The sequence below is a fragment of the Chiloscyllium plagiosum genome, chromosome 20, assembly GCF_004010195.1.
Source record: "Chiloscyllium plagiosum isolate BGI_BamShark_2017 chromosome 20, ASM401019v2, whole genome shotgun sequence".
NCBI lineage: Eukaryota > Metazoa > Chordata > Chondrichthyes > Orectolobiformes > Hemiscylliidae > Chiloscyllium > Chiloscyllium plagiosum.
Window position 1 is genome coordinate 60,103,464 of NC_057729.1, and position 15,045 is coordinate 60,118,508.

General features: G+C 42.2%; 1 protein-coding gene across 1 annotated transcript in view; it reads left to right on the top strand.

Moving 5' to 3' along the window:
• The window catches only part of rbl1 (retinoblastoma-like 1 (p107)), a 62,702-nt gene that overhangs the window by 39,628 nt on the left and 8,029 nt on the right, over positions 1-15,045 (top strand). Inside the window, exons 13-15 of the mRNA XM_043709996.1 lie at positions 2,639-2,803; positions 9,507-9,639; positions 14,624-14,902. Coding sequence (XP_043565931.1) covers positions 2,639-2,803; positions 9,507-9,639; positions 14,624-14,902 — 577 coding nt within the window. The remainder of the gene's footprint in view (positions 1-2,638; positions 2,804-9,506; positions 9,640-14,623; positions 14,903-15,045) is intronic.

Sequence of the window (15,045 nt, forward strand, 5' to 3'; positions counted from 1 at the left end):
AGGTGTCCTCGAGTTGGTGTTTGGCTTCAGCGATGTAGAGGTCAGTGTGCCAGACTACCACTGCGCCCCCTTTGTGCGCTGGCTTGATGGTGAGGTCAGGATTGGAGCAGAGGGATTGGAGGGCTGCGCGTTGTGAGGGTGAGAGGTTGGAGTGGGGGAGGGGGGTCGACAGGTTGAGGCGGTTAATGTCCCGGCGGCAGTTGGAAATGAAGAGGTCGAGGGCAGGTAATATGCCAGCGTGGGGTGTCTAGGTGGATGGAGTGTGTTGGAGGTGGGCGAAGGGGTCCTCGGAAGGTGGGCGGGGGTCCTGATTGTGAAAGTAAGCTCGGAGGCGGAGGCGACGGAAGAAGTGTTCGATGTCACGGCGTGTATTAAATTCATTGATGCGTGGACGGTGGGGGATGAATGTGAGTCCTTTGCTGAGGACTGATCGTTCGCCCTCAGTGAGTGGGAGGTCCAGGGGGATGGTGAAAACTCGGCGGAGCTGGGATCTGGTGTGGGAGTGGGGTCGGAGCCAGTACCTGGAGTGGGTGTGATGGTGGGGGGAATGGGGGTGGAGGCATGAGTAGGGGTAGTGCTCCCATCGGGGTTCTGGGGGGTGGGGATAGTAACAGTGGGGTCTATGGGGAGCTTATCTCTCCATGCTTCAGGCTCTCTGCCTTTATTCCTGATGAAGGGCTTTTGCCCGAAACGTAGATTTTGCTGCAGCTCCTCGATGCTGCCTGAACTGCTGTGCTCTTCCAGCACCATTGATCCAGAATCCAGTACCTAATCACCTGGTGCACCTGGAGTTAAATTTGGTTGTGTATTCTGGTCCATGCTTTGTATCGGGGAATAATGTGCAATCTTGATTAGGAGCCTTTAGTTATCTCAGATATAAATATTGTACCCTAGAAAATATGCTGCTCCCTGTATATCATGTTCCTTCGCAACACTAGATTAGGCATTCACTCGACTGAGACTTCACTTGCTAAGACTTCAACTACTTGCAGATCAAGTATATGTATTGGCATAATGCAGTTTCTTGTGCTGAAAGGTCAGCAGTGGACTTGATCTTTTCCATTTACCAGGTACAAGAGAAGTGTAGGATACATCTTCACTTTTGCAGATCTCACCAAAGCATTTGCCATTGTCAGCAAGGCAAAACTATACAATGTATTGAAAAAATAACTGCCATCAAAGCTTCTCTGTCTGCTCCATTCATGAAAGTAAACTTGTTTGCAACTTCTTCCAAGAGAGGAATTGAGTGAAACAGTGTAATGTCTGAGCTTGCATTTTGGCATATTCCTCTTCAAGCTCCTTCCATTATCTTCAGGGAAGGTAGTTTACCTACAAGTATACAATTTATGAAGACTGAAAGCAAAGATAAAAATACAGCATACTGATCAGAGAAATCTTCCAAACTGGAAATGAAACTCCACTATATTTGTGTCTCCCTTATGGTAAGCACCATGAAATCTATAATTAAGGGTAGGGCTTTGCTTCTCCACCCTTGATCTTAAATAATACTTCGCTGGAAGTAGTTAGCAAATTCTCCAACTTGGATTCACAGTGACATACTAGTCTTTTGATAGAGATTTTGATGCATACACTGGGAAAACACAGCTACACCTTTGACTCTCAAAATGTGCTCGAAATAATATTAAGCTGACTTTTGGGACAAAATTGCTAACTTGAGTCTTTATCTTTGGCATCTCATCATGTAGCTGTTAAACATTGACAATTTAGAGCTATTAAGAAAGGAAGCTTTGCATCCTTCGTCTTTTCTGTTTGCAATGCATTGTGGGGATCCAAAAGACAAAATCATGAATGCAGTGGTGCCCTCTTAAGCCACATGTAATGAGGGTGGTGGAGCCAGAAGATTAATAGGGCATCTGAAGCCCTGATTCAAGGGTCCTTTGCCATCAGGCCTGAAACATTGGCTCTCACACCTAGGTAGCGCTAGCTAACAACAGAAGAAAAAGACAACAGCATCTTGTGGGCTGGAATGTGCCACACTGACAACTATTGATTACAATGGCTTGGTAAACAAGTGCCAGCACCAAAATCAGCAAACTACAATGACATTTGGTTAGCCACATTATATGTGGTACTTTTTACAGAGTCTGTCGCTCACATATTAATTTCTTCAGCCGTCAACAAACGTATACTCATAGAAATAACCCCATCCACAACCGATTTGATTTGTGGCATTTATATCATTTTTCAGAGATGTACGTTTGCTAGCAACAATCCCAGAGAAGAGGATGTTTAGTTATTCATAATGTTCAAGATTGAAATCTATAGGTTTTTGAACAATAGCATTACTGGAACGGTGTGGAGTAAATTGGAATCAAGGTAGATGTTGATCCATGATATTAAATGGCAGTGAAGGCTTGAGGTCCTGCAAAGCCTGCTTTTATTTCTTATGTTAAAAGCAATCAGAATTGCAATAACAAGCCGTAACATATGTGGAGGTATTCATTAAATTCAAAGTCAAATCAGCGATATAAGATTAAACAGTTCATTAAGTTTGATAGAATGTTCTATCCATTATATCTTGATGGTGCAGCATAATGAAAAGTGATACCTAGAATGAATAGTTAATCCGAAAAGTGCTAAGGTCAGTGACACCCATTATGGAACAACATTCTTTCAGGTGATAGAAGTGCTGATTCGGGCAGAGGACGGTCTTTCTCGTGACATGGTGAAGCATCTCAACAATATTGAAGAGCAAATTTTAGAGAGTCGAGCTTGGAGCCATGACTCAGCTCTTTGGAAAGCTTTGTTTGGAACAGACAGTAAGGTTCCAACATGTGAAGAGGTGGGTGCAGATATTCGATACATTCATTTCACTAATATTTATTTCTTAAGTTATTTTCTTCTTGAGACGTGAGACCAAAGTTTGATGTTAACTTTCTGGAGCTGAATGGGGTGTGTTGGGGCAGATGATCAGCTGATTTGCATATCTGTATGGCTTATTAATTTGGCCATTATACTCCATAAATGTTTCCACTTCAGTAAGAGTTAAAACTTAGAAAAGGCTTCTTTCTGGTCTGATAAAGGTTGATCATTTTTCATCATCTTTTAGTTGATTCAGAGGCAACAGGACCTGAGGCACATGTTACGTGAGTCACCATGAATATATGGAAGAGGTTCAAAAGAAACCTTTTGCAGCTTTTTTTGAGGATGTAATTAGCAGATAAGGGGAGACCGGTGGATGTGGTTTATTTAATTTTTTTAAAAGCTTTCAATAAAATATTCATATAATTGGTAAACCGGGATGGCAGAATATATAGGCATGAATTGAGAACTGGTTAGCTGACGTGAAATGGAGAGCACAAATAAATGTCGTTTTCAGAATGGCAGGTGATGACTGGTGAGATACCGCCAAGATCAGTGCTTGGGCTCCAATCATTCACATTTATATCAATGATTCAAGTGTAGAGATTAATATTCCCAAGTGTGCAGATGTCACAAAATTAAGTGGAAGTTGTGAGGTGGTTGCAAAGATGCTTCGTGGGAATTAGCAGAGGATAAATGAGTGGACAGAGGACAACAACTTCATAGATGGGAAGGAATTTGGATATACATGAGGTTATCTACTTTGGTAGGAAGAAATGTCATAAGGCTAGAAGTATTAAATTTCAAGGAGCATGGACATACGTTTTCACGAGAAAGCAAGCAATTAAAGAAGGCAGATGGTGTCTTGGCTTTTATTACAAGAGGATTTGACTATATGAGTAAAAATGTCATACTGCAGAAATATAGAGCCTTGCTGAGACGCACTTGGTATACTGCGCACAGTTTTGGTATCGTTACTGAAGAATAGATGTACTTGCCATGGAGGGATTGCAACATATGTTCCACAAACTAATTTGTTTTGCTCAAAAACTGCATGAATCCATGTAAAATTCTGTAAACCCCTTGTTTAGAAATAGAATCAGCCTGAACATTGGGGCACATACAGCCTCACACCTTCAATGCATTATCTGAGCTGACATGGCACCTGTTGTTAAAGTTCACTTAAGAATGTTACTTTAAAAAAAGTTCTGGGATTTACATATGAAAGAACTGAAACCAACATGGTCATTCTAAAAGATGAGAGACCTTAACAAACAATCCAGGTCTTTTTCAACATTTAATTTCTGTTGCATCACACTGTAAACTTTTGCAAGAAATTTTGTTATAAATAAGTCTTACAATCTTATACTCCGCAACCACCTTATGAAGGAGCAGCATTCTGAAAGCTAGTGCTCCAAATAACTGTTGGACTATAACCTGGTGTTGTGAGATTTTTAACTTTGTACACCCCAGTCCAACACCAGTACCTCCAAATCAAAACTAATTTGTGGGATGGAGGGTTTGTCCCTATAAGGAAAGGTTAAGTAGACTGAACCTTTATTGTCTGAAGTCTAGAAGAATGAGAGATGACCTCATTCAAAAACATTGAATACTTTCAGGGATTGGTAGGGTATCTGCAGGAAGGTGACTTCTCCAGCTCACGCACGTATGCATGTTGAGGGGGATGTCCAGAATCAGAGACACATTCTCAGTATACGGCAATGTAAGACTGAGATGAGATGGAATTTCTTCAAGGGTGGTGAATCTTTGGAACACTGCTTCAGAGAACTGTGGAGGCTCAACTGTTTCCATAGATCCATTCCACATTTCCAGTGAACCCTTGAGTCAATTGCCATTACCACTGGTTGTTTCTCTCCTTGCAGGGCCCCTAGCAGAAATATTTGCATCATCTGTAACCACGGGTGAGGTGCCGGAAAATGGAAGAGTAGCTAATGTTGTTCCTTTATTTAAGAAAGTCTGTAAGGAGAACCCTGGGAACTATATTTTTGTGAACCTGAAATCGGTGGTCAGTAAGTGTTGGAACTAATTCTGAAAGGTAGGACTTACATGCATTCGGCGAGGCAAAGACTGATTAGGAATAGTCAGCATGGCTTTGTGCGAGGGAAACCATGTCTCACAAACTTGATGAGCTTTTTGAGGAAGTATTCAAAATAATTGAGGGCAGAACAATAGATGTTATTTACATGGACTTTAGTAAAGCCTTCAACAAGGTTCCACGTGGTAGATTAGTTAGTAAAGTTAGATCATATGGGATTCAAGGTGAGCTTTCCAATTGGATACAAAATTGACTTGACGATAGGAGACAGTGTGGTGGTGTTTTTTGGACTGGCGGCCTATGACCAGTGGTGTTCCACAGGGTCCACTTTTGTTTGTCACTAATATAAACAATTTGGATGAGAATATAGGAGGCATGGTTAGTAAGTTTGCAGATGACACCAGAATTAGAGTGGGCAGTAAAGAAGTTTATCTAAGATTATAAAAAGATGTTGATCAATTGGATCAATGGGCTCTGGAATGGAAGATGGAGTTTAATTTAGACAAATGCAAGGTATTACATTTGGGTAAAATAAGTAAAGGCAAGACTTAACTGTTTGAAATTTGCATCACAAGTAGATAGGGTGGTTGAGAAAGCACAGTAGGCCAGGCAGCATCCGAGGAGCAGGAGAATCGACGTTTCGGGCATAAGCCTGAAGAAGGGCTTATGCCCGAAACGTCGATTCTCCTGCTCCTCAGATGCTTCCTGGCTTGCTGCGCTTTTCCAGCACCACACTTTACAACTCTAGTCTCCAGCATCTGCAGTCCTCACTTTTTCCAGGGTGGTTGAGAACGTATTCAACACACTTGTCTTCATTGCTCAGACCTTTTGAGTTCAGGAGTTTGGGCATCACATTGAGGTTATACAGGATGTTGGTGAGGCCTCTTCTGGAATTGGTTGGCTTATCATTTAAACCCTTGTTGAAAAGAGGTCTAATATTTGCAATTCTCCAGTCATCTAGCATTAACCCAGAGTTTAAGAAAGTCATTGCAAGTGCCTCTACAATTTTCATTCAATTGCCACCGTGTCCTTGGATACTATCCAGTGCCTTTTCAACTTGAAATATAAATACTCATCCAATACAGTAACCTTTACAATTTTGAACACTTCTAATGACTGAATTTCCTCCTCTGTCATCATGGTCTGGTTCATATTGTCTTCCTTGTTAGAAAAATATATTTCTTTAATAATTCAAAATATTTGTTAAATAGTTCAGCCATGCCCTCTTCATCTGTGGCACTCCTTTTTTATCAATAATTTGTCCTGTTCTTCCATAGAATCTCTACAGTGTGGAAACTGGTCATTTGGTCCAATGAGTCCACACCAACCCTCTGAAGAGCAACCCATTCAGATCCATCCCTCTACCCTATCCCTGTACCATCCATTTCCCATGGCTAACGCATCTAACCTACACATCCCTGAACACTATGAACAATTTAGCATGGCCAGTCCACCTAACTTGCACATTTTTGGACTCTAGGAGGAAACTGGAGGAAATGTGCCAGCTCCACACAGTCACCTGAGAATGGAATCGAACTTGGGTCCCTGGTGCTGTGAGGTGCCAGTGCTAACCAATGTGCTGCACCTTTTTTCTCCATTCTTTTATGATTTGATGACATGGCCTATTAAATAAGGTGTCTAACTTCTGTCTTGGTTATGACGTTATCAGGTAGTTACAAGTGCTACTTTAAGCCATCATTGGTTGGGTAAAAATATGTCCATCTTGGTGCTGAACTGTTTTACACCTGACCATTCGTAACAGTCCCTGATCTGCTCAAACGCTGTGAGGAAGACGCTATGAGTCTACAAAGGGTTCAAATAAGTTAAGTGAACTGGCATTGAGTGGATGTAGACTTGTCCGTCAAAATGGAATGATTATAGAGTCATAGAGATGTAGAGCATGGAAACAGACCCTTTGATCCAACTCGTCCATGCTGACCAGATGTCCCAACCTAATCCAGTCCTATTTGCCAGCACTTGGCCCATATCCCTCTAAACCCTTTCTATTCATGTACCCATCCAGATGCCTTTTAACTGTTATTGTACCAGCCTCCACCAATTCCTCTGGCAGCTAATTCCAGACATGTACCACCCTCTGCGTGAAAAAGTTACCCCTTGGGTTCCTTTTATCTTTCCCCTCTCACCCTAAATCTATGCCCTCTACTTCTGGACTCCCCACCCCAGGGAAAAGACTTTATCCATTTATCCTATCCATGCCCCTCATGATTTTATAAACCTCTATGAGGTCACCCTCAGCCTTAGACGCTCCAGGGAAAATAGCCCTAGCCTATTCAACCTGTCCCTGTAGCTCAAATTCTCCTACCCTGGCAAGATCCTTGTAAATCTTTTCTGAACTGTTTCAAGTTTCACAACATCTTTCCGATATGAAAGAGACCAGAATTGCACCAATATTCCAAAAGTGGCATTGCAGCTGTATAGAACATTGGCAACATGACCTCCCAACTCCTATGTTCAATGCTCTGACCAATAAAGGAAAGCATACCAAATACCACCTTCACCGCCTATCTCCGACAACTTCGCTTTCAAGGAGCTATGAACCTGCACTCCAAGGTCTCTTTGTTGAGCAACTCCCCAGAACCATACCATTAAGTTCTGATTTCCTTTTCCAAAATGCAGCACCTCACACATTTATCAAAATTTTTAACTCCATCTGCCACTTCTCAGTTCATTGGCCCATCTGATCAACATCCCGTTGTACTCTGAGGTAACTTTGAGATCCACTGCACTATCAAGTTCGTGAGACATGATTTCCCACACACAAAGTCATTCTGACTATCCCAAATCAATCCTTGCCTTTTCAAATACATGTAAATCCTGTCCCTCAGAATTCCCTCCATCAAATTGCCCATCACCGACGTCAGACTCACCGGTCTATAGTTCCCTGGCTTTTCCTGACTATTTTTCTTAAATAGTGGCACCACGTTAGCCAACTTCCAGTCTTCTGGCACCTCACCTGTGACTTTAAATGATCCAAATATCTCAACAAGGGGCCCAGCGTCACTTCCCTAGTTTCCTACAGAGTTCTGGGGCACACCTGATCAAGTCCTGGGGATTTATCCACTTTTACATGTTTCAAGACATCCAGCACCTTGTCCTCTGTAAAATGGATATTTTTCAAGATGTCGCCATCTATTTTCTCACATGCTATATCTTCCATGTACTTGACAGTAAAAACTGATGTAAAATACTCATTTAGTATCATCCCCCATCTCCTGCAGCTCCACACATAGGCCACCTTGCTGATCTTTGAGGGGCACTATTCACTCCCTAGTTACCCTTTTGTCCTTAACATATTTGTAAAATCCCTTTGGATTCTCCTTAACACTGTTTGCCAAAGCGCTCTCATGTACCCTTTTTGCCCTCCTGATTTCCCTCCTAAGTATGCTCCTACTGTCTTTATACTTCCTTCCTTTTCTTAACCAAACTCTCAATCTCTCTAGTCATCCAGCGTTCCTTATACCTACCAGCCTTTCCTTTCATCCTGACAGGAATATACTGTCCCTGGATTCTTGTTATGTCATTTTTGAAGGCTTCTGATTTGCCAACCATCCCTTTACCTGTGAACGTCTGCCTTCAATCAGTTTTTGAAAGTTCTTATCTAATACCGTCAAAATTAGCCTTCCCCCAGTTTAGAACTTGAACTTTTAGATCCAACCTATCCTTTTTCATCACTATTTTAAAACAAATAGAATAATGGTTGCTGGCCCCAAAATGTTTCCCCACTGACACCTCAGTCACCTGCCCTGCCTTATTTCCCAAGAGTAGGTCAAGTTTTACACCTCCTCTAGTAGGTACATCCACATACTGAATCCGAATTGTTTTTTTCTACACACTTAACAAATTCCTCTCCATCTAAATCCTTAATGTAGACAAGGACTGCCATAGTGTTTGGAAAGTTAAACTCCCCTACCATAACCACTCTATACTTCTTACAGATAACTGAAATCTTTGAAGTATGTTTTTCAATTTCCCTCTGACTATTAGGGAGTCTATAATACAACCCCAATAAGGTGATCATCCCCATCTTATTTCTCAGTTTCACCCAAATAACATCCCTGGATATATATCCAGGAATATCCTCCCTAAGTACAGCAGTAGTATTAACCCTTCCCCCAAACCCCCTTTCTATCCTTCATATAGCATTTGTATCCTGGAACATTAAGCTGCTCGTCTTGTCCGTCCCTAAGCCACATCTCTGTAATTGCTATGATATCCCAGTCCCATGTTCCTAACTATGCCCTGAGTTCATCTGCCTTCCATGTTAGGCCTCTTGCATTGAAATAAATGCAGTTTAATTTATCAGTCCTATCTTGGTCTCTGCTTTGTCCCTGACTGTTTAACTCCCTTCTTTTCCCAACTCTACTAGTCTCAGGTTGATTAGAGTTGTCCAACATCACCTGAAGCTCGTCCCAACTCAGTTACTACAAGTTGTACCTTTAATTATTATATTGCACAGGTCCTGATTGTCAGTATTTTCCTATTGTTTGTGTACTCTATTGAATTGAGTGCTTCTTTATCCATGAAATGTTCATGTATGTTTGAATTTTAACACAGCATGAAAATTAATTATTTTCAGAAGCAGCCCTAAAACTAATTGTGCTTTCAGGTGACTTTTCCTTCCAATTTTGAAACTGGTAATGGAGGTCCCACCCACCTGCCAATGATGCCATTGTCTCCTATAGTACACCCTCGAGTAAAGGAAGTTCGGACAGACATTGCTGGGACCTTTAACAAACGAGGTAGGTTCTCTGCTCACGCACTGTTTCCTCTCCTTTCAAAGCTGCTATTATTAACTCTTGCTCGATTGAAGACACATTCAAACTATCCATTCAAACCAGTAAACATTCCAGGTTCTGATGAAGAGTCACTAGGGTTGAAATATTAACTCTGCTTTCTCCCCAAAGATGTTGCCAGACCTCATGAGTTTTACCGGAGAAAGTGAGGTCTGCAGATGTTGGAGATCAGAGCTGGAAATGTGTTGCTGGAAAAGCGCAGCAGGTCAGGCAGCATCCAGGGAACAGGAGAATCGACGTTTCGGGCATAAGCCCTTCGGGCATTCCTGAAGAAGGGCTTATGCCCGAAACGTCGATTCTCCTGTTCCCTGGATGCTGCCTGACCTGCTGCGCTTTTCCAGCAACACATTTCCAGCTCATGAGTTTTACCAGCAATTTAGGTTTTTATTTCAGGGATCGAATGTGTTTGTCACTTGTCATTTCCATACTCATTTCTCTCATTATTTGCAAAACCTTTTCTTCTCTTTCTTGAGATGTTTGACTATTTCTGTTCAGCAGTGTCTTCACTTTAACCCATTAGATCGTGGCCATAAATTATGCTACTATTGGCTTTGTTCCTCAACATAGACCAATACAGGATAGGAATGGTCCCTTAAGACCACCGTGATGCCTGTGCTGACCATGATGCCATTCTACAGTAACTCCATCTGTCTGCACATGGTCCATATTCTTTTATTCTCTGCCTGTTGATGTGACTGTCTAAATGTCTCTTAAATGTTGTAACTGTATTTGTTTCTACCACTTTCCCTGGCAGCAGTTTAAAGGCATGTAGTACCTTCTGTATAAAAACTTGCCTCACATATCTCCTTTAAACATTCCCCATCTCACCTTAAATCAATGGCTCCTAGTGTATGACATTTCCACCCTGGGAAAAAGACTCCGACTATCCACCCTATCCATTGGTCTAATAATTTTATGCACTTTTATTAAATCAATCCCTAAGCCTCTGACAAGTTAGTGACAACAATTCAAATTTATCCAGTCTCTACTTATATCTAATACACTTCAATCCAGGCACATTCTGGTAAACCTTTTCTACATCTTCTCAAAAGCCTCTACATCCTCTTTATAGTTTAGTGACAAGAACTGCACACAATACTCCAGATGTGACCTGACTGAAGTTTTATTCAGTTTCAACATGACTTGCTAACTTTTATATTCAGTGCCCTGACTAGTGAAGGCAAACATGCCATGCACCTCATTTACCGCATTATCCACTTGTGTTGCCGTTTTCAGGGCACTGTGGACTTGCACCACAAGATCGCCTCAATATCAGTGCTCCTAATGGTCGTGTCATTTACTGTATAATTTCCTTTTACTTTGATCCCTTAAAATATAACACCTCACATTTGTCTGAATTAAATTCCATCTGCACTTTCTGTCTCCAACTGATCTATGTTCTGCTGTATCCTTTGACAACCCTCCTCATTATCCACAACCCCTCCATTCTTTCGCAAACTTACAATCAGATTGAAAAGTCCTTTCTATATACATATAGATTACAAAAGCAAAGGTACTTGCAAAACACTACTGACCACAGACGACCAGTTGGAAAAGCACCTCTCCAGAACTACTTTCTGCCTTCTATGACTAAGCTAATTTTGTACCCACCTTACTAATCAACATTGATCTCATGTGACTTAATCTTCTAGACCAGCCTATCATGAAGGACCTAGTCAAATGCTTTAGTAAGGTCCATATAGACAACATTCCCTACATCACTCTCATTAATCATCTCCAGAACCTGAAGAATCTGTCCTCAACTTGCCTTTCTTCCTTAGCTGTACACTGTGCCTTGATAACATTATTCCTAGAAGTAGGGTCCGATTCCACATGTAAGCCAATGATATTCTGTTCTACCTGTCAATCATCACCACCTCCTTCAACTTATTCTCTGTCTCCATGCTTTCAGAAATCTTATCTTGAGATTTCAGTTTGACAGTGCTTGTATATTCCTTCCATCTTTACCCCAACATTAGGGACCATGGTCCCATGCTGTCCAATTCCTTCTGTAAACTTCTCTGCCCCTTCACTTCATTCGTCTCTGAAGATATTTCTTGAAATCCAGCTCTCTAATAAAGTTTTTGCTCGTGCCTGCTACTTTGTTTTGCCTAACTGCCCCTTTTTCCCATTTTATATAGAAATTAGGAACAATTGGTCCTTTGAGACATTCACAATGATCACGAATAATCATTCAACTCTATACTCTACTCCCTGCTTTCTCCCCAGTTCCTTACACTTCTGAGATAGCTTGGAGTGTTTTTATATATTGAATGTGGAGTCTAAGCACAAGCTTTTGTTGGTCTTCTATGTTTGTGTGCTTAATAAGTGTATTTTGTGATTTAATTCACTAAAGCAAAATTAGATATCATCAGTGTTTAGCTTTGCATCTACTTCTAAATTACTGATCAAACTTCAAATTTCAGAAATGAAAAGCATTCTTGTTAGAAGTGCAAACATTGTGCAGTCGCTATTGTCAATTGAAAGTTGTAACTTCTGCTGAAAAGGAATTACACAAACCACAAACACTGAATCAAACCTTTTCAATTTAAGGCAGTTAATCACTGAAGGATTTCTACCTGCTATGTCCTTAGTTTGGTTCAGGTTATGAACTTTACATTTTATCACCCGTTTCAAGAGAGCATCACTGTGACTGCCTCCTAACAGCAACCTAGTTCACATGTACATCTCCTGTATGCTGGTTCAATTCCCAAAACCCATGAAATAAGCAAGTTCAAAGTTCACTGTTGCTTTTAAGTGCAAGAGCTTCAAGAGATGCATCAGAAGTAGAAGCAAGTGTAAGACATGTGATCCCTTGAGTCTTCCATGCCTTTCAGTGCTATCATGGTTGGTCCTCTGTCTCAACTCCACTTTCCACTTCTGCTGTCCGTCATTTCTCAAGAAACCAAACCTCTGGCTTTCTCAGCCTTAAATATATTTAATAATGAAATATTTTAAAATATTTAAGGTAAAGAATTCCAAAGACTCCCAACTCTCCTTATGTAGGTCTTAAATGAATAATTCATTATCTTGAGGCTCATCCCCCATGTTTTACATTCCCCAGACACAGCTTCCATGTCTCTACTATGTCGAGTCTTTTTGGAAGCTTGTATGTTTCAGTGGAAGCACCTTTCATTCTCAGACAGTATACAACCCATTTAATGGTCGGTCATGGTAAGACAACCCGTCTATTCCAAGAGCCAGCCAATGAGCTTTTGATACACTGACTGCTATGCAAGTATATCCTTCCTCGAATATGGAGATCAAAACTGTGTACAGTATTCAAGATGTGGTCTTACCAAGAGCCTTTCTTGTCATAAGGCTTCATTCTTGTTTTTTGCAGTAGAAGCCAACATGCCATTCGCCTTCCTAATTGTTTGCTATATCTGCATTCTAACCTTGTGAGCCTTGTATGAGTTGAGAGTGTGGTGCTGGAAAACCACAGCAGATCAGGCAGCGTCGGAAGAGCAGGAGAATCGATGTTTCGGGCATAAGCCCTTCGTCAGGAATGTGGGCTGCCTGACGAAGGGCTGATGCCCAAACCATTGACTCTCCTGTTGGATAGATGGGAAAGGTGATGGACAGGTCAAGAGGGCAGTACCTTGGGACTGGAATAATGTTGAGGGTGGGGATAAATGAGGAAACTGGTGAAATCCACATTGATCCTGTGTGGTTGCAGGGTCTCACAGCAGAATATGAGGTGTTCTTCCTCCATGTGTCACAAGGGTTTGGTGATGGATGAGGCCCAGGGGCTGCGTGTCCTTGGCGGAGTGGGAAGAGGAGTTGAAGTGTTCAGACACTGGATGGTGGGGTTGGTATGTGTGGGTGTCCCAGAGATTAGATTAGATTACTTACAGTGTGGAAACAGGCCCTTCGGCCCAACAAGTCCACACCGACCCGCCGAAGCGTAACCCACCCATACCCCTACATTTACCCCTTTACCTAACACTACGGGCAATTTAGCATGGCCAATTCACCTGACTTGCACATCTTTGGAGTGTGGGAGGAAACCGGAGCACCCGGAGGAAACCCACGCAGACACGGGGAGAACGTGCAAACTCCACACAGTCAGTCGCCTGAGTCGGGAATTGAACCCGGGTCTCAGGCGCTGCGAGGCAGCAGTGCTAACCACTGTGCCACCGTGCCGCCCACGATGTTCTGTGAAACGATCCGCAAGATCATGTCCTGTCTCCCCAATGTAGAGGAGACCACATCAGGTGCAACTGCTACAGTAGATGACATTGGTGGAGGTACAGTTGAATTTCTGTCAGATGTTGAAAGATCCTTTGGGGTTTTGGATGAACGTGAAGGGTGGGTGCAGGTTTTGCACTTTCTGTGGTCGCAGGGGAAGGTGCCGGATGTAAGGCGTGGGCTGGTAGGGGTCATGGGTCTGATGAGGGAGTCGCGGAGGGAATGGTCTCTCCAGAACGCTGACAGGGGTAGGAACAGAAGTATATTTCAGGTGGTGGGGTCCGTTTGTAGATGGTGGAGGGTGGAAGGTGAGTACCAGGGGGGTTCTGCCCTTGGAAGGGGTGGGGTTCAAGAGCAGATGTGTGGGAAGTGGAGCACATGTGCTAGAGGGTATTGTCAACCAGATGGGAGGAGCAGGGGGAGTTGCAGTCTGGTCCATCTGGGATTTTCTAAGGTGGAATTGGTCATCCTGGGAACAGATGAGGCGAAGGAATTGGGAATAAGGAATGGTGTTTTTACAGGAGGTATGGTGGACACCACTCTGTCAAATCTGATCTGCAGTCCTCACTTTCTCCTTCCTTTTGTGAATACATCCGTAGTTTAATACACTTTCAAAAAAAGTGGATAACAAACTACAAGCAGCTATACACAGAAATGTCTTACTTATGACATAAGTAGCAGGACATAATTGGTTTGATGCTTCTTGTTGCTTACTGTATGCCAATTCATGTCTTTCTAGATATTCCTCCTCCGGCATCACCTCTATCTGTTCACGATCGATTCACCTCGCCCTCTGCAGGGAGTGCTAAAAGGAGACTTTTTGGTGATGACAGTGCGTTGGATGCCCATGTCAATATTGCTCAGAATAATGTTAGCCAATCACCTGGACTAAGGATCATCCAGACACAAACTATAACCAACGAAAACATTACCCTGTCTCCTGGGCAAACTGTTGTAACCATGGCAACAGCTACTGTAACAGCTACCAACGGTCAAACGCTAACTATACCTGTACAAGGTTAGTCTCTGTGTATCTACATTATTTCTGCTTGATCTGCAATTTTGACTACACCAACAGGAAATGGAAAGAACATTTCAATGATGCTGAGATGATAAAAAATTTCCAAAGAGAATCTCAGTACCTATGTTATTGAAGTGGAA